This window comes from Gordionus sp. m RMFG-2023, chromosome 2 (genome assembly GCF_954871325.1).
Source record: "Gordionus sp. m RMFG-2023 chromosome 2, tfGorSpeb1-WG-v2, whole genome shotgun sequence".
Lineage (NCBI taxonomy): Eukaryota > Metazoa > Nematomorpha > Gordioida > Chordodea > Parachordodidae > Gordionus > Gordionus sp. m RMFG-2023.
Genome location: NC_088776.1, coordinates 12,651,552 through 12,671,570, shown reverse-complemented (window position 1 = coordinate 12,671,570; position 20,019 = coordinate 12,651,552). Strand labels below are relative to the sequence as shown.

At 27.0% G+C, this 20,019-nt stretch overlaps 2 protein-coding genes across 2 annotated transcripts in view; one reads left to right on the top strand and one right to left on the bottom strand.

Moving 5' to 3' along the window:
* Positions 1 to 3,638: 3,638 nt before the first annotated feature.
* Positions 3,639 to 7,566, top strand: LOC135924951 (dual specificity protein phosphatase 22-B-like). The gene is made up of 7 exons (XM_065460090.1): positions 3,639 to 3,757; positions 3,918 to 4,000; positions 4,305 to 4,421; positions 4,541 to 4,665; positions 4,968 to 5,142; positions 5,588 to 5,689; positions 7,185 to 7,566. The coding sequence occupies exons 1-7, from the start codon at positions 3,742 to 3,744 to the stop codon at positions 7,554 to 7,556; spliced, it is 990 nt and encodes a 329-aa protein (XP_065316162.1). The 5' UTR covers positions 3,639 to 3,741; the 3' UTR covers positions 7,557 to 7,566.
* A 955-nt stretch (positions 7,567 to 8,521) lies between these two features.
* Positions 8,522 to 20,019, bottom strand: part of LOC135925423 (uncharacterized) — a 28,464-nt gene continuing 16,966 nt past the window's right edge. Inside the window, exons 3-18 of the mRNA XM_065460728.1 lie at positions 19,634 to 19,751; positions 17,474 to 17,574; positions 16,902 to 16,943; positions 14,774 to 14,857; positions 14,250 to 14,365; positions 14,029 to 14,100; positions 13,668 to 13,818; positions 13,377 to 13,430; positions 13,087 to 13,279; positions 12,096 to 12,323; positions 11,372 to 11,958; positions 10,549 to 11,193; positions 9,942 to 10,397; positions 9,612 to 9,763; positions 9,286 to 9,405; positions 8,522 to 8,905 (exon numbers count right to left, since the gene is read on the bottom strand). Of these exons, the coding sequence (XP_065316800.1) occupies positions 8,773 to 8,905; positions 9,286 to 9,405; positions 9,612 to 9,763; positions 9,942 to 10,397; positions 10,549 to 11,193; positions 11,372 to 11,958; positions 12,096 to 12,323; positions 13,087 to 13,279; positions 13,377 to 13,430; positions 13,668 to 13,818; positions 14,029 to 14,100; positions 14,250 to 14,365; positions 14,774 to 14,857; positions 16,902 to 16,943; positions 17,474 to 17,574; positions 19,634 to 19,751 (3,252 nt within the window). The 3' untranslated portion in view covers positions 8,522 to 8,772. The remainder of the gene's footprint in view (positions 8,906 to 9,285; positions 9,406 to 9,611; positions 9,764 to 9,941; positions 10,398 to 10,548; positions 11,194 to 11,371; positions 11,959 to 12,095; positions 12,324 to 13,086; positions 13,280 to 13,376; positions 13,431 to 13,667; positions 13,819 to 14,028; positions 14,101 to 14,249; positions 14,366 to 14,773; positions 14,858 to 16,901; positions 16,944 to 17,473; positions 17,575 to 19,633; positions 19,752 to 20,019) is intronic.

Below are 20,019 nucleotides of genomic sequence, written 5' to 3'. Positions count from 1 at the left end.
TCATATAATGCGTTCTTAATTATTCAAAATGTTAGTTTAATTTATTATTCTATAAAATATAGCAAAAAAAACTCTTATACATATACCTTTTAAGTAAAACTTAGTACAATAATTCAAGACAAGTTATGTAAAAATAAACATAGTGATGTATTTTTTAGAAGGCATAGGAGATATTTAACACTAATATTGCCTGTACTACAAGCCTTTTCTTTTTGAAATCTAAAACATTTTTCTAACCTTGACCAAAGTATTTTTAAAGTCCACTTTTTTGGTATTACTTGTAGAAGAGGATTGTATAATTTCTATTTCATCATTCTGTTACGTGATGGTAGCAATTCAATTTAAAGTTTTTTATTTATTATTGTCTTATGCGTTAATATAAATACTCATTTAAATGTTTAAGGCAATAATGTAAATCGTGATATTATAAAAATTGAACATATTAAATGTTATTTGAGATATATATATATTTTCAGAAAAAGATTGTGATCATATAAATTTTTATATTATCTAGATAAATAGTTAACAATAAAAGACTTTTTCCTTTTTCTTAAAGATAAAAACTTTACTTAAACGAAGAATTTATTTTAGTTTTCCCAAATAAAGGCTTTATTCACATTCTTATTTCGACCAAATCTCAGTGCAAGACTTACCCTACAAGCCACTTACATTACATTCTAAATCATTTGATAATCCTCATCTAATAACAAGTCAGAATCAGAGTTCGTGTTATATTCTGTATAGTCTGCTAAAGTAGCTGTTGTAAAGGAATAAAAACAGTTGTTTTCTTTCGAAGTCTCACCCACGTTGTTTTTGTCATTAGTTATCCCTTCTGCTTTTGTATATCATAGTTCTTTACATTCTTTTTTTTAATGCACGACAATAAAATTAATTTTTTTGTTTTTTTCTCTCTATAAAAAGCTACTCGAAACTGGTCCAAGTTAGAATTAAGGATGTACAATAAGTATAAAATCTTTTGTAATAATACTTTATTGTAAAAATAGTTATTTCTTTTATGGCAAGAACAATACTTGCTGTCAACTCACTTTTAGTTAGATGAAAATTATGTAATCATGATCATTAATTTTTTTTTATAAACTTCTACGAAGAATTTGTTTTACTGAATTCAATAAATCATTTGCTACTAGTTTTTTCCATACACCATATACAAGACCGTGACCACTCCCGATTAGGCAAATTTAAATCTGCATTTATCCTGCAGGGCGGAACAATCTGTTCCTTATAATTTTTAGTTAAATAAAGGTAATCGGCACTGATCCTGCGGTGCGGCGTATGCCGTTCCTTTTATTTTTTATCAAATTAATTCAGAACTTAAATCCGCCCTAATCGATGCGGAGAATGCCGTTCCTTATTTATCTAATTAATTTAGGACTTAGATCAGCCCTAATCCAACTGTGCGACGAATGCCAATCGATATATTACAATTTAACTTAAGTGGTAAATAGGCATTGATCCTGCGGCGCGACGGTTGCCTTCACGATTATGTAAACGACCCCACTACCAGGAACAACTCCTTCGATCCTTCCCCCTCCTCGACAGTATAAATTCCTACGGCTACTTCCCCAATAGCCCCCTATTTTTTTAGTAGCCATAGCTTTCGCGCGCTACATTTAAAAAATAGCAATAGCGGTAGCTCTCTATAAATTTAGAAAAATACACATAAAAATTATTATAATTTATTTATAATTTTATAATTAATTATTTTCAAAATAATTTAAATTTTAAATGTCGACAATAGAAATGGATATTAAAGAAGATTTTGATACACATCATATCGACATGTAAATTCCCTGAAAAATGATAATATGGAATTTTCTTTTTAAAAATTAACACAGTTTTCGTTGTAAAATGTGCCAGAATGTTTTGTCATTGAACAAAACTAGTAAATTCAGGCAACGTAATGAAATTTAAATCAAAGATTATTCTATAATAGGTTTAGAGCTATATGAGTTTTTGTGAAAGTTGATTTTTTGGCCCAGTCAATAAGATGTTATTTATATATTATAAATTACGATAAACAACTAATATTAACATCTCCTTTTATCATCAGACTCATCTATTTATGATAATATTTTATAAATTATTATCTTTATTTTCTGGATGTTAAACATATCTGAGATTGTCCACCCTAGTTACAAGTTGAGCTGGCCATATATTAATTTGAATGAATCCAAAGGGCAACTTGATAGGCTAATGGTAGTATTAATAATATTATACCAAACCAGGATACCTTAGTCAGATCAAAACGCCATCTACTATAAATGAATGAGAGCTACTTTTTTGAAAAATAGGTTTCTCACCTTTGCATTCATCGGAATATATTTTCTTCATGCGCCTAATTACAAATATTTTCAGGCAAAGTTTAACAGTGAATAATTTATTTAATTTTAATGACATCATATCTTATGCTATTAAAGATAGCGTTTGGACTTTAATCATGGTCCATTCAGTAAGTTAATCTTCTTTGTTGAAGAATAGCTTAAATTATTTTTAAAATTCCTAAAAAAATATATGCAATTAGCGGTTAATAAGAACTCGTAATCCTTTATTACCAACTTACTAAACAATGCTCAAATTCGAAATAAAATTATACATACATTTTTTTTAAACTAATCATAAACATCTGTTTAACTCTAAAAAATTAACAGTTTGAATTTGCTGATGTTCCTAAGCATAAATCGAATTTATTTCAATAGGCCTCCAAAATCTTCATTTTATGGCGGTTATGAGGGTCATTTTGCCATTTTTTCCTTATGCTCAGCTCAGTCTGCACCATATCCTTGTATCTTGTATAAATTCAGCAATATATAAGAAACGCCTACGTTTAAATTTTATCATTTCTATTTAGTTTCTGATATAATTATTGGTAGATAACGATTAATATATAAATTACAAGTTATATTATATATCAACTGTGCCAAATGTATTGGATATTAATATATAATTGAATTGAAATTCAGGCTTTAGAATATCATTATATAAATGTATAGACTGCATTTAATTAAAATTTTATCGATCGTATCATATAATATTTAAAATAGATTTTATGCAAAAACCAGAACACGAAATCCTAAGATTTAAAAAATAACTCTACTAAAAAAAATGAAACTAAGATTATAACCATTATCATTATCATATTATATACTTTTTTAGAGGTTTAAAAAATATTCATTTCCAATGCACCAATATTTTTATCATCCATTATAGGTAATAAAATATTGACTACAAATAATTGGAATGATATCATGAAAATCGATTGTGCTAGCATAATATTATATAGTATGGGATCATTACAGTTAAAATGTTAATTGGAATATTCAAAACCATTTATTTTGCATTATAAGCTTACATTTCTGAAAAAAAAACGTCAGAGAAAAGAGGAATCAATCATTACGATTTATGTTTAACATTATTGCGCAATTATTTTTTTAAATTTAAAATAAATACTCTTTTTCAATCAGATAACACAAGATATTTTAATTAAAGTTTTTTTAATATTAAAAAAAGGAAAAGCTAAATTTATAGAATTTAAAGTTTTTGTTTTTCATATTCTACCCTATAATTCTCTTTAATCATACTGGAAATTCATTGGTTATTTGGTTAAAATAGTAAAGAAACTGACTTTCAATCACAAATCATTTTTACTGCCAAAATTATCTTATTGCTTTTAAATAATAGAAATTCTGGGAACTAAATGCAACCGATTTCTCTAATCATGATATGTCCCTGAATTGGAGTAAAATTCACCATTTTTATTATAATAAGTAAATTATGGTAAATATTTTGATAAGCAAAAAAAATATTTTAAACCGAGTGATTTTTAGATAATTTTTCATGTTAAAAAGTAACAGCTAAATTTTCAGTATCTTGAAATATATATAACTATTATACCGAAGAAGATGCCATATTGAAAAATTTCCAGCTCAAATTGATGAATCAACAAACTCCGAGTGGGTACGCCGCTGAAACTATTCATGAGGTTATATATTAGATATTTATTTTAAAACATCTTCCATAAAATGCAGTGTTGTTAAACGGCTCGTTTTGAGCTGATTTTTAAAAACTTTCCTCCAGAATAATATTACGCAAGCCTGAAGATTTTGATTGTAGAAAGAACAAAAGTTTGGACATCTATTTGCTAAATCTCGTGGCTTAGGCAATATATTTCTGGCTAAAATATTGAGATAGCCGTTTTTAAAAATCGGTTCAAACCGAAACGAGTCATTTAACAACACTAATAAAATGTGAAAACAAATATATACTTTTAAAAAATTATTTTATAGATAATTCCTGGCTTATTTCTAGCAGGATACAAAGAAGCAGCCGATAGTGATCTCATGACCAAAAAGGGAGTAACCCATATTGTCTCACTGACTGAATGCCCAACAAAATTATATTCGGTAACATTAAACCTATTTGTAGGATTTTTCATTTTTTATGATCATGATTATAATTAACTAATTGAAAAACGTGATCGATTGCACATAATAATTTATCTATATTTATTTTGTAATTAAAGAATCGAGAATCTCTAATAATACCTTGCAAAGATATATTGAGTCAACATATGTTAGACTTCATTCCTAGAGTCAATGATTATGTACATACGTCAAGGTTTAAAGGAGGAAAAGTCTTGGTGCATTGGTATAAAATTATATAAATAATAATTTTATATAGTTTGAGATTAGATGAATTAAATATAGAATTTTAGGTATTAAATGTTTATAAAACGTTTAGGATGGGAAGAAGATCAAGGGCAGTTATAAGGACTCTAGTATAGATTATTTCTAACATTTATAGTATTCGACAAAGAGTCGTGTATTTATTACTAATGGTTGATAAAGATTTTAATATATTTGAATAAAATTAATAGAAAGCTTATTTCATTAATTAATGTTAAAAGTTCGTAGTAATAATATAATGACAATTTAAATTTATTATAAAAGTATGTGCGGTGTATCAAGAGGCCCCACCATGGTAATAGCTTATTTAATGTCTGCCACCAACTTAACCTCTCAAGAGGCTTATAATTCTGTGATATCCCTTAGAACATTTATATGTCCAAATCCTAGTTTTCGGCAGCAATTAGTAGAATACGAAATATCAGGTGCTCTTCAACAAGTAAATAACATGGAAGTTCCATAAGACGAGTTTTCAAATAAAATTTTCTCTGCTTAATATGTAGTTAAAATTCAAAAAATAGCTTATTTAGGACATTAAAATTTCCACAATTTATTAGTAATTAAAATTTTTTTATAAAATAGATGATCAATATAAAAACGGTTTAAATCCTACCTAAAATATGTTGTTTGAGCATAACTTTAAGTTTTGTTCTCGAATTATATTCTCTCGTGTGGACGCTTGGCGATGCCGCTAATTAAATATTTTCAATTTTTAACTAAACGAAGATCGCGTTTTTTTATTTAATAATATTTTTAAGTTTCTAAAAGAGCTCAACATTTTTAAGATATTGGTCATTTCTTAGTTATACATATTTTTTTCGTTTTTCTAAATTAATTATTAGGAATACATTATTATTATTATAGCACATTTGAAATTAAATAAGGAGCGAATCCGATTAAGATCAAGATACCCGGTTAACGACAATACACGTAATGACGAAATAATTTGCAGAGAACGTATTTTAAAATGTCTCAAGGATCCATCAGTATGTTTATTATAATATTAAATATTCTTAAAATCTTCCAACTTATAATTTTAATCACAACTTTCATTCGATTCAGCTAAATTTATGTTCAAAACTAAAAAAAAATACGATTAAATTTTTTCATTGTTTGTAATCCAGTTTGATGTTCTAACTTGCCATGTATAACCTATATCTCAACAAAAACTTTCACATAGTCCTTAATATTTTTACCATCTAAACTAACAATACACCATCCATTCATTAATCATGGCTTTGCTATTAGAAGTTCTCTGTTATTAAACCTAGCTTTCTTATTTTATAACCTAAAAAAATCCAAAACTACCATTTTTTCTTATTAGACAAGTTTAATACTATCATCCTAGAATCTAATTTTAATTTCCTAACAAAAATGATCCGCAAATGCATAAATGATAAGTAAGATAGAGTCGCAATTTATTTTATTATGTATATTCTTCAATAGTTAATTCTGCAACAAAAATACAACTCTTTCATTCTTATCTGTTTAGAAATTTGTAATTACTTCTTTTTTCTTATTTATTCGTGGATTAAATGTAGGCCAATTTTTTTTTAAATTTATAAATTATTATTTTGGGTATCCGTCAAGATTACAAGCATATACCTATACCGTGAGAGCATTCATTAGTATTATCACTGGCTTAATTTAAATTTTATTACTGAAGGTGAAGTCCGCCAAATTAGCTAACGGGAAAATTTTTTAATAATCAAGATCATTTTGAAAATGTTAGCTTAAGAAATTTTTTTTAAGCCCCCTGAGATTGTAAAGGCTAGTGATGCCCCTGCCTTTACTAAATATATTTTTTATCAATTTCCGTAGCAAGTTTAGAGGATTCGAATATTATATTGAACAGATTAGATTCGTTTTATGATTCTCATTGTCTTTAAATTCTTACTAAATAATTTTGTGGTGCATCTGGTCTAGTAGTGTCATTATTATCTTTTAAAAATCTTAATCTTTGTATCTATGGACCAGATAATCCATACATTCGTTATGGCCGTGTCCTGATTCTTCATGTTTTTAAACAGTCGTCTGTTTAGCCGTCTATATAGCTTGCTCTGAACAGCCTAAAAATAAAGAGACTTTTTAGATTTACCAGAGACCACGTGTCTTTATTTTATTTGTACGGAAAAAATATTATAAGAAATAAAATTTATTTAATGTGCAAATTAATATTATTACAAACTAAAATACGGTGTTATAGTACAAAATATGTTTCAAAAAATAAATTATTTTATTAGTTCCGAAGATCTTATTCAACACCTAGTCATTGCCTTTATACCTACTATTGGTTTTATAACTCCTCTCTAAAAATTATGCGGTCCTATAGCAATAATTTGTTTCTATCATAATATCGAATTACTTTTCTTTGCTGTATAATTCCTATAATTTCGCCATACACATGCTTGTGGGTTTAAGCTATAATAATTTTTAATATCCTTTTGTAATTTAATTTTATCTAATATATTATAAAACAAGAGTCCATTTTTCAGTAAGTTTCCGGATTTTTATTTTGATCCCCGATCACAATATCCAAATAAACCTGCTCAAATGGGTAATATGATACAGCAGCAACAGTTCAACCCCGCATCTCAAAATTATAACAGAAATCTAGATGCTGCTGCTAATGAACAAAATCAGCAATATAAAACACTCCCTAGGAAAGCCGGGGGTATGCCCTATGATAACATGGATAATAATGTAGTAATGCTCTCACCAAATAATTCGGATGGTCGAATATTTTGCAATATAAGTAATCCAAGAGTGCCAAACACGAAAAATCAAGTTTTGAGTCCAGAAAAATCAAAAGATGTAATCCGAAATATGAAATTTTCGAACAATGGTGAATAAGAATAAAATTTTCAGCGATCTCACATAATATTTATCATAATTTTTTTATACATTTTAATGATAATTCATTACTCTTGATATTTATGTAAATGCTAACCTGAATAAATAATTAACAAGAAAAGATTTAATTTAATCATTTATAAATAAAATAATAATTATTTCTAATTACTTATTCCTAAATAAAATGGATATATTATCAGTGGCGTAAAGAGGGTCAAATCTATATTGGTCCATAAGTGAGATAAATACTAATAAATGAAGACTTTCATTCTTATATTTTCGAAAAAATTTATCTGATTTTGTAAGATCTATTCTTAATTCAAGGGTCCCAAAAAGCAAGCGGATTTAACTTTAGCACTAATTATTAAGTATAAATAAATTAAATGCTTTGTTATAAAATTAAGAATATTCCAATATAATTCTATAAAAATATCAACTCGATATTTTTTTAAAAAAACTCGAAATTAACCCTTTAAAAAATATATAATATCACATCAAATATTTATATAGTAGAATTAACTTTACAGTAAAAAAAATTATTATTTTTATATAATAAAAAACTTATTTAAAAAACAAATTGAAAAAATTAAAATTTAAACATTTTTGCATGTATTCTTAAAACAAAATTTTGCAAAAAGCTAGCTATTAAAATAATTTTTTATTATATTTTAAGAAAATAAATAAGATTTATACAAAGTCATATATATAAAAATAAATGTGCTCTTATCATTATACAAACTTAAATGAACCATATCATAAATATATTTATTATAAAAAAGTATATCATTATATATTTTTACAAAAAATAATAATATATAGAAGATTTGTAATTCAAAATATGAATATCAAAAATAATCGTTTAGTACTCAACTATTATTATACTGTAACATCTAATTTTAAAATAAAATTTTCTAGCAATATTTAGTCAAAAATGATGCTTGGACCCATAATAACGATGAAGAATGACTTTAAAAGAAAATACATAATTTTTATAAGAGGGCATATTATTTAAAACAAACGAAATATGACCTATGAATAAGATTTATTATTGATTTTGAAAGGGACGGAAATAAATTTGATTACAATTGATCAAATAATATTGATTTGTTGTAAACTACAATGCATAAAATATCACCATATAATGAATTTAAATTAATTAACACTATAATCTGATCCATCACATAAAACGAAATTATATTTTTGTGTGTTGATATTATCAGTCCAAAGTTTGAAGTAAGATTTGAAGATCCTTAATTTCTTTTCCCAGTTTTCCTCCAAATAAAATCGAATTATCAAAGTGGTTTTTTATTGATGACAAATGTTTGTAGCAGGAATGACATTTTTTAAACCTTGAGAAATATGGTTAATAAAAATCAAATGTAATTTTGAACTCTAATTTAGAATTATATAAATAAATTAATATAACAATAATAGAGTTTCATATTGTAAATTAGACGCCCTCATAATTTATCGATGGGTAATTAATATCTCTATCTTTAGCAGTTTTCGCCTACATCTAACTGGTTAAAAAATACCGGAACCTGGCTTTTAGCCAAAAACTATCAATATAGTTTAGCTTAAAAGGAAATAGATTAGTCTCAATGCTTAACAGATATACTTTAGCATGAGCTTGCAGATTAAACTTAGCCGATATCATTACCCGATATAATAAAAGTATATTTTAAAATTAATCAAATTTATTTTTCAACTTGTATGGGAATATTTAAACCTTTCTTCCCTACTTAGATCGACTCCTATGATGACTGTGGATCTATTTTGAGATGATTTTATGAGAGAACCGAAATTCTTTAGTATTAATTTAAGCGCTTTGCAACTGAGTGTCATATATCTGATTTGGTAAAAAAATTGTTGAATTATCTATTAAAAAATTATCTAAAATGAAAAATAAAAAATTTAATAAAAAAGAAGAAATAAAATAAAAAAGGCATAAACATATAAGCAATAAGATTGAAAGCCGATATAGAGAAAATCATAATATTAAAAATACGAGGGGGGGGGGAGAAATAAAATAAGAATAAAAACGGAATAACATACGTTTCGTATTTATGATTGAGCAAATCGTTAAGGCGAGGTAACAAATGAAGACTGATGTCCAATGTCCAGAGGTTCGGACACTTAAGTAGTAGAGACAAAACATCAACAAAAATAGACTCCTCGTTTGTGTCGAATATCAAATCTAAGGCCGACTTAAATTTTTTATCATTATAATTATCAAATCGGGATTTATACCAATATAATATGTGAGTAAAAACATTTAAAACAAAAATAACAAATCGTCAGAATTTATGAATAATCATTGTGTACTAATAAAAAGATAAATCGGAAATATTTGTCATAAATATAAATAATAGGCATAAGGATTACCAAGATATTGCCATTATTTCTAAAGAAATTTTTCGCCATTTTAACGTGCCTCAATCGACTAGATAGTGTTTCACACATTTCCAAATGAGTCGTCAAATTATCGTTCGTGTTTCCTCCGGTAAGTATATTATTGATACTACTTATATTTTGAATTGGGTAATTATTATTGCATTCAAATTCATTGTTTATAATAGCACTTAAATTATCAGACCCGCCTTTTGCTGTGGTCATGTAGTTTTCTCCTCCAAAAAAATGTTTGGCATTTTTAAAGTTCTCGAAGACTGAAATTGGGTTACTACGTTCAGTAGTTTTGAGTAATGATTTAGTTTGTGAGATCTCTTTAGAACTTAAAAGATTCAGCATATTCTCTTTTGAATTATTAAAGTAATTATCATTTAAAATTGAGGAGTTGGAGGTGAGTAATTTCATGTCCACAAAGCATTCCTCTGAGGTTTCCTGTAATCATTTAAATGAATATAACAATAATATAACCATATAATCTATGTCTTTGTCTAGTTGATACAATACAACTTATAATTTTTATATTAGCGATAAAAAAACAATAGGCAAATAAATATTAAAACAACAAAATAATAAATAATTATACTTCAGGAGAGCTTTCTTGTCCAGGTCCTAAATACAGATGACTTCCGCTCTGCCTATATGTTATTTTATTGGCTACGTCTTTTTTGATTCCAATAGGAAAAGGATATTCATTTTCTTGCCTTTCCCTAGAATCGTTGGCATTTAAATGACTCGAATTTCCAAGCCCCAAATTAACGTTCTGAATAAAATTATTCACCAATGTCTTTTCATTGGTCAACGGACTCTCATAAAAGAGATTAGTAGAACAAATAGATGCGTTGCCCGCATCGTATTTATCTAGTTGAAGAATGTTATTGAATGGAAAATTAACGTTACTTTTATCGGAAAACACGGCTTTCGAAGTGGAGGGTCTTATCATAACCATTGGCCTAGTAGTTGTTAGCGAAGTGGTAGTTAAATTATAACCACTAGAAGAATTACGAAAGATATTACTATTGTTGATTGGGAGAGAACTAACATTGCTTTGACATACATTTCTGATGGAGTGGGATGGGGATGAAGGAATAGGAGGCGTTCTGGGCACAGCCTTACTACGGGGTTTGAAAATTGTTTCCATTGCTTGTAGATCCTTGCTATCGGCCAAGCTTGATAAGAGATCTTCAGTCAGGTTAATAGGGGAGGAAGGGGAGGACGAGTCTTGTTCGAGCTTTTTAGACATTTTTTTAATTTATATTTGAACAGGTATGTTGGGTTTGTGAATATAAAATTTTTATTTTAAATTCCAATTGTCTACCAATGAATTATCATAAATGATGTGATGATAATTTAATATAAAAACAAATAAATCAAAAATTAACGTAAATTTAAATTGTATTGTTTTAAACCTTATTTTTGTTCACCTTCACATTTTCCTTATAACCCATCTCATTCCTTTTGCAATGCACATCCTTGAAAGAATGATACCTTCTTTTATCCAAGTAAGACATTGTAGTAGTCTTAATTGGTTTAGCTACATAATGAACTGACGATTTTAATGGTAGTTTGAAAGAATTCGTATTGATTGACGTTGTTGTATTGACTATAGATATGTCCTTTTTAATAAGATTATTTTGATCTTTTAAAGGTTTTATAGGTTTAGAAATTAAACTAGAACCGCCCGTGTTGATGGAAGATATATTATCCATCGAAAGGTCCTTTTTAATAAGGATATTGGGGTTAAAAAAAGATTTAAACGGTTTATCATGAGATACGTGAGATAGGTTTAAGGTAGAAGAGTTGAGGTAGTTAGACCGAGGCCGATCTTTGAACGATTTTAGAGGTGCATTATGCGATGATAATTGAGATAAATTAAAGGTAGAATTATTGAATTGCCGGGTAATAGATGTTGTCGCTCCTTTTTTGACGATATCGGCTAAGCGTTTCACCTTTTCAGAAATGTCGTAATCCTTGTAATCTTCCTCGGGAGTTGTTACTGGTTAAAAAGAAGTATTGTGTGTAGTAAAAATTAATATACAAAATTTCACGATAAAATTTAGAATCCACTATTAAACTTTAAAAGTATATTAATATTTGATATTATTAATTAACGCAAATTAAAAAATAACTCACCTACTCCAGCTTTAGAGTTTGTTAATCTTCCAATATTACTATTAATTGCCGATATCTGAAGAGAATTTGGATTAACAACATTTGCAATTTGTTGCTTCTTGGCGTAACATTCGTTTCCTTGAGCTAAAGTTTGCAAATGGGACATAGAACGCCTGTATTTCAAGAGTTGTCTCTTTTTGTCGAGGCCACTTTCAGCGTTTATATCTCGAGGAAGGGCGTTGGTAATCGCTGATGTTAAATTTTTTTTTTAAACATAATACTAAAATATATTTTTTAAAAAAATAAAAATTCTTTCATAAAATCAGATTTGTTTTTTTTTTGAATATCCTTATATCTAAGCTAAAAATTAAAGGAATAAGACGTTTGTTAATGTTCATCCAACACTAAATAATGCCGTGCAAAAAATATAAAGGTTGTAATTGCAGTGAAGAAGGAATAGTCAAGTTATATAATTCTTAATAATAACGTACGTTGCAAATACACCAGAAAACTGAAAATGTTCTTATGACAAGGGATAAATGAACAATGATCAAACTAAAAATAAAGATTAGAAAAAATACAGGAGAAGGAACAATAAGTAAGTTTAGACCCAGCCACAAATAATAACTCTAAAAAAATCTAATTTTCAATAATAGCTTCAAATTATCTGGGTGCTCTGGGATGATAAACTTGATTCTAGGCTATATCATAATTTATCTTATTGTGTATATTCTTTAAATTCGAGATTATTTACCATGTTCTAAGGTAATTAATTCTAACAAAAACCAACATTTTATACTTTAAAAAGGTAAGAATATAGGGCGAAAATAATGGCTACCACTAATCTTATATAAAAATAAAATCAAATGTAAAAAAACTTCTTAAAACTTGAAAATAAAATTTACACGGGTCAAAAAAATAATGAATCTAATTCCAATATTTGTTTATCAAAAATCATATAAAACATATATCAGAAACCAAAATAGAAAAGTAAACAAAAATATGAATCTACCCGTGGAAGAAGGATCGTTTCCACACCCTGGATTGATAATTCCTGTGGGGATTTTCGGTCTTATATTCGTCTTTAGAGTAGAGTATTTCTTTACTAAGCCATCCGTGGATGATATGGGTGGCAATTCCATGTTGACAAGACCGTTCAAATTTCGTGTTTTATTCATGGATTTTGGATAGGTTGTTTTGCATTTCTTGTGTTACAAAAAATATTTGGTTAGTTTTCAAATATATTTTAACAAAATATATATGCATCGTATAAGAAAATTAATATATTTTAAATATGCATACTTTTAAATCAATTCCATAAGTAGACACCATTTTGCCGGAAAAAGATGAGGCGATCTATTGAGAATGTATAACATTATTCATATAATTGGAATGTTATACAGTTACGTAATAATGAAAGGGCAAAAGCCTGCTCAGCATGCCTAAATGATAGGCATAGGAGCTAGCGAGACCTTTTATATTTAGTATAAATATATTTTATAAATTATTAATTGAAATTTTTTGTCCCTTCAAAAAAAAAAATGGGTTGAAATAAAAAAAAATCATTAAATTATTTTAATTCCGATTATTTACTAATTGTTGCTGAGCTAGTGCCATGTCGATAATAGTTCCCCAATCAACCTTGATTTCATCGATATGATCCAATGGTTCCGAATTTAAAATTCTTAGTCCATTCCTATGAGAGGCGAGGAGAGAGTGACCGTTAGTGTCAAAAAATATAGAGCTTGCAAATATCATTGATTTTTTTTAAAAATTATAAATTGGTTAGAATTTTAAATTAATTATATAAAGTAATAGTGTCCTGAGTTGATGCCTGTATGAAGGCTTCATTGTAATAATCAACCAGTGTAAAGAATAAACAGTGGTTATAACTCTACGTAGAATTATTAGAATGTGTAAAGTGATTAATTTATTCAATTGTTAATTAGTATACTTGTAAACGGTTTTTTCGGGTGGAGTTGTATTTATTAAGTCAAATTTTTCCAAATCCCAGAACTTTATTGTCCTATTTGCATATATTTTAAAAAGATAAGTTGCAATCATTTCTTTAATATATATTATAGGCTAAATTTTAATCTAAGAGAAACAAAATATCAAACAAATAGAATTAAAATTAAATTTGAATTCCAAATAAACAAACACATTATAACTAACTTGTCAAGACTAGAAGAGGCTAGGATCAGATCGGTAGGATGAAACTCGATTTTATTAATAGGTAAGGTATGTCCATTAAGTTCGCATATCGTCTTCCGAGTCGATAAATCCCAAATCTGTAAAAATGAATGTATATTTTTAAAAAAAGTCTAATCTTCTTTAGCTTTTTTTGTTGGCTCTCATATAATTATATAACTGTGTTTTACAGTAATTACCCCTTTATAATATGCATTGGGAGATTGGCAACCTTAATTCTAATTTATTTCCTAGGGGCTTATGAGTTGAACATCTTGCGTTGTTTTTTTTAAATAATATATTACAACCGGTATCACCCAAATTGATAAATTTTTTATTTTACTACCGAAATATCTCTTAAATAAACAAATTAACTGATTAATGCTTATTTAAAAACAAACGCAAGACAAAAATCCAATTCATAAGCACTATGATTAAACATCTCAAAACAAACTGGGGAAAAACTTCAAAATCCGTTTACATATATAATTTTTAAAAATATACATTACTTTGATTGATGTGCCATCTGAAGCGGTGGCTAGCCATTTATTATCTGGACTAAACCTAATGCAATTTATCCGTTTATCATAATGCTACGTTTTCGATTTCCATTTCCATTTCCAAAAATAAATAAATATAATAGTATGGTATATAATAATGTTTCGTGCTACTACATGCAATCAAGACAATTCCTATCAAATTTGGTTAAAATAAAAGAAATCCACTCAAATTTATAAATGTAAACATCTATAGCTAGAGATGTAAATGAAGAGAATTTTCTCTATTTTCCAGGGAAAAATTACCCATATTTTATATTTTTTAATATGCAACAATTAATAATAAATAATGATAGAAATCTGACAAATTCTATATATCCTGTCGGGTATTTATTATGTCATATATATTACGTGGTTTATACTGCTTTTCAAATATTGAAAATTTCATTATTATAAATTTTTATTTATTAAAACATCCTTGATTAATATAATTAAACCATTTCGAAAAGTATAGTAGATTTAACTTAAATTTTATTGTCCTGAAAGCAAATCAAACTGTTGAGACTCATTTCTTAAAAGAAAGTGTTATTAATATAAAAAAATAGCAGTATGTGAGTATTGAACCTATCTTTTAAATACACATTCCCGACTCCTACTAAAATGATAGAAATGTCATTTGCAGTATGTCTTAAATCATTTCCGGGAATGTATTGCCAGGGATAGCAAAGCTTCTACTAATAAGCCAAATAATAAGACATTCGATTATATATAATTTAAATAAATTCATTTCATGTTAAATGAATTCTACTTAATCAAAGAGTAGTACCAACCACTTTAATTAGAGACCAGTAAAATAGAATTTTTTTGGCCCGAGATTACCTACGGCTCTGTGCAATTTTCAACCCAGTTTTTAAAAAAACAATTCAAACAGGCCAGTCCCAACCCGTCTTATCTCAAATTTTAAAAAAAAACATAAAATAAAAATCCCAACTCAAAATATTTAATTTTCTATTTTTGCATAAAATTTAAATATATACCAATAACTTTGATAAATTTAATGGTGTTTATCTATTTTATTCTATTCATTTACAAAATATTATAAGAAATTAATAGTAAATATTCCACACCTCCCTAATTTTTAATAATTAATTTTATAATTGTGATTCTCAATCAAGCTAAAAAAAGGAAAAATAAGAAGGAAATATAAGATTAATATTTTTCAAGCCATCGACTGGCCTATATATTATTGATGTTATCGCAGGCCCAACCAGACTGGTCTTTAACTTCACATATCCATTGATAATGACATTGATATCAAATGAATATATATTGTTTAATCAATTTTTGATGTAAAATGCAATTTTTAACAAATTATATTATGATGTTATTATATATAAAACAATTCTTATTTTTACAAGAATTTTATTATAATTCTATTATATTTTATAATTTTCCCGTTTTTTCCCAATTTTCCAATTTCTATCTCTAACCATAGCCAATACGTGTGTTTTGAGTGGAATTAAGTAAAGCAAGTCAATTTTTATTTGCTCCAAAAATTTAGTGTTAAATTTTAAAAACTTTCATATAAATGCTTGATTTAACTAATAACACATATATGGGCGATGCTTGGGTTTATGTTGTAAAAGAGGAAAATAATATTTAGCACATAATCTGTTGAAGCAATATATCCATGTCGATTTCGTTATAAAAATTATCTTGAATATTTAGTTACAAGCGTTATTCATAAAAAAACATCCTCTCTCAGAGAGTTCGACCTTTACGAAAGGTGCACGGAAAGCTTTTTGGGGGCCATTTTTTCTATCTCTTGGATCCTAAGAAAAAGAGATGGGTTAAAAGGTTAGAGAAATATAGGATAATACATATATTAAAAATAGTTCAATAAAATTTTGCGACTAAATATCCAAATTAATTTTGTGAATATATCATCAAATCGTGTGCTAAATATCACTACCCTTTAAATGTCTTATTTCTTTCTGTATTTGGCTATTTAAAGACCGCGTTGCATGTAGCAGAACAGAAGTCGCATATAGTAATATTAAAAAGTGTATTCAGATGGTTGTATGCCTGTTTAAAAAAGCTCAATCTTTCATAATTATAATAGATGATAGATAAATTTTACTTTTAATTCAGTTATACAGGTGGCGGAACGCATATCATATACCTAAAAAATATGAATAGAAAACATTAAAATAAAATAAACGAGAATAATATAAGCTATAGTATATTTTGCATATTATCTAAAATTGTAAGCGTGAGTTTTAGGTCGATAATTAATTAATGATACATCTTTTGTTGTATACAATTCATTTGTTTTATTATTAATAGTGGAAAGATAAAAATGAATTTCATTTATTTAAAACAGATTTTCTATTTTAAAGCCTGGTGTGGGCTAGTATTGTTTTCATGAGAGAGCTAGAGTTAAATTAATATTTATCATAAAAAATATTTTGGTCGATTTCGGCATCTAAACTAATTATAGTTTATAAAGCCTGATTAAAGTAAGGATTTACAAGTTTAATATTAAAATAATCTTACAAAGTTAATTTTCCTCAAAAGTAATACCTATCATATTTAATATTATGTTTAATTTTGTTTACTTAATTTATTTAATATTATAAGCTCAACTTTTATGCAAAAATTTAAATGAGAAGTTAGATTTTTGCTTCTCGTGAAAATATAAAGATTATTTACATTAATATTTCCATTGGAAGCCCCGTTTGCTAATATCAGACCAGAGAGGCTCATGTCAAGACTGGTAACAGATGATTTACAATCGTTAAACGTTCTGATAGCTATACATTTTGAAAAATTACAAGGGTATTTTAATATATTTTGTAAATTATCAACTCGTGTAATTTTGTATATTTTATTGTAAAATTTTTTTTTAGCATATACACACACAGCTTGTTTTCATTAATGTACTAGTATTATATCGTTTAATAATACTTCAGAATTAAACATCGTGGTAGAAAAAAGGGGATAAATTGTTAAGAAATATGAATTTTGAGAATGATCATTGTTCCATCATATAAAATTATTACTTATTTTAAAAAAATTCACCATTTATATATTAGCAGGCAAGTAGCCATCAGGCTGTAGCAAAATTTTTTGAAAAAATATAAAAGATTTTCATGAATTGTGAATTGCAATATTTTCTATTTCAAATATTTAAATTTTAGCAAAAATTTTAAATTAATTAAAATATTTCTTCCCTCCACAAATATATTTCCTTACATTTTTTTAAACCTTAAACATTGATGGATACAAGATAATTTTATATACCAAAAATTACCATTTAATTTAAACTATGATTATGCAACATTTCTACAGTGTTTAAAATGTTCAGTTATCCAAGGAGAGGGAATTTGCTGAATAGAATTATTTCCGAGAATGTGCGACAAGAAAAAAACTACAAAAAGAACGACAAGATGGAACCTTCGACATCAAGCTGTTACTGCATTTTTGGATCTAGAAGAGCCTATTTTGAATGCCCTTGGAGAAATATTAGAATGATCTGAATGAAATATTTTATCTGCACATTATTAGATTTAATACAACAGCCGATTTTTTTTGCATTAGGATTTATTAAAAAATTATTTAATTAAACCACAATTTTATGCATTTTTTTCAAAAAAATGATATGGAGTTATGAGAATCGCGAATAGATGATAACGTCCTTTTCACGAGATTAATGTGATAGTTGAGTCCAAAGAGACATTATATGATTTTGAGATTAGCAATCCTCGACTTGCATCTAGACAAACAAAAGGTTCCAAATCCAATATTAACATTCCCTCGATGGGGATTACTATAAATTAACCGTTGTTATTCCACTTTTGGATATAGTTTTACTCTAATCAATGAACGATTTGTGATTCATCAAATGCCTCTATCCAATTTAAAATATAATTACCTATAAATCCTTCTGAGGACATGTTAAATCTAGATATTGAAAAAATTTAATATTTAGTTAAATTTTACTCAGAGGATAAATATATCTGGAGGTCTATCCATTTCAAAATTTAAATCTATGAATAATTAATTATAGACAATCCTGCAAGAAACATAATAGAAGCATTGCTCACTAACGATATTTTAATTAACTTTTCCATATGTTTAATTCTATCAAAGACCTGCAAGGTCGGCCCGTGAACCATAAATTTATTTTAAATAAACCACATCCGGCTCTAACATTTTCTTTTAATTTAGAGTCAAGCCTGGCTTAAAATTGTATTTAAAAAATACACGGAACGTGCCGAATATTGTATATCGTTATTATTATATATATAAATTAAATATATTTAAAAATTATCACATTCTTTCACTTATCATATTTCCTATTACCATTTTACTATATTATGGATTTCATATTTGCTAAAAAACGATCCGCAAAATTCCGAGTAGGTATATTTTATTCTTAAAAAAAACCAAGGCGTAGAAAAAATTTAAACACCTGGGCCGAAATATTTTTTCAAATCCGGACCTTGCCGTGCAATGGGTTCTTCTGCAGGTCTTTGAATTCTATATTTTACTTGTATATATCGCTGATATCTATAATATCTTTTAGCAATATTATATTCATTCTTAAATATTTTATTATTTGTGTTCAAAATTGGCATTTTTAATATGATTGGTTATTATATATATATTGATTAGTTCGAATAAATTTTTAATGTTCTAAAAAAAAATTAATTTTAATTTAAAAAAAAATTATCCCCCTCCCCCGTAGAAAATTTCTGGTTGTGGGGCCTGTATATTAGAACCCATATTAGATAACATTTAAAAAAAAATTTAATAAAGTTCAAATTTAAATAAATATACAACAAAAAAAATATTTTAAATCCTATATACTTTGTATGGGATGAAGATCCCATACGTTGACAAAACCTTTGAGACAACCGGTTAATATCAATTCGTCAGCGTGTCCGAATCGCAAAGCGTTAACGAGAGAGCCATTTTGATTTAATGTCTAATAAAAATTAATATTTTGTTTATAAATAAAAAAATATATTATATACAATTTTGATCATATAATTAAAGGGCAAAACGATAAAAAACTATAACTATGATTTAAAAGGTTCGCTAACAGGGTTGCTAGGTCTTCTCCATCAGCGAGAGAATCTACACTTATAACTACCATGATTTCTCATAAAAATCTCTTCAACATTAAAATTTTTAGCATTATTAAATGAAATATATAATAATTTTTATAATCAGTATTTGTTTAATTTTTATTT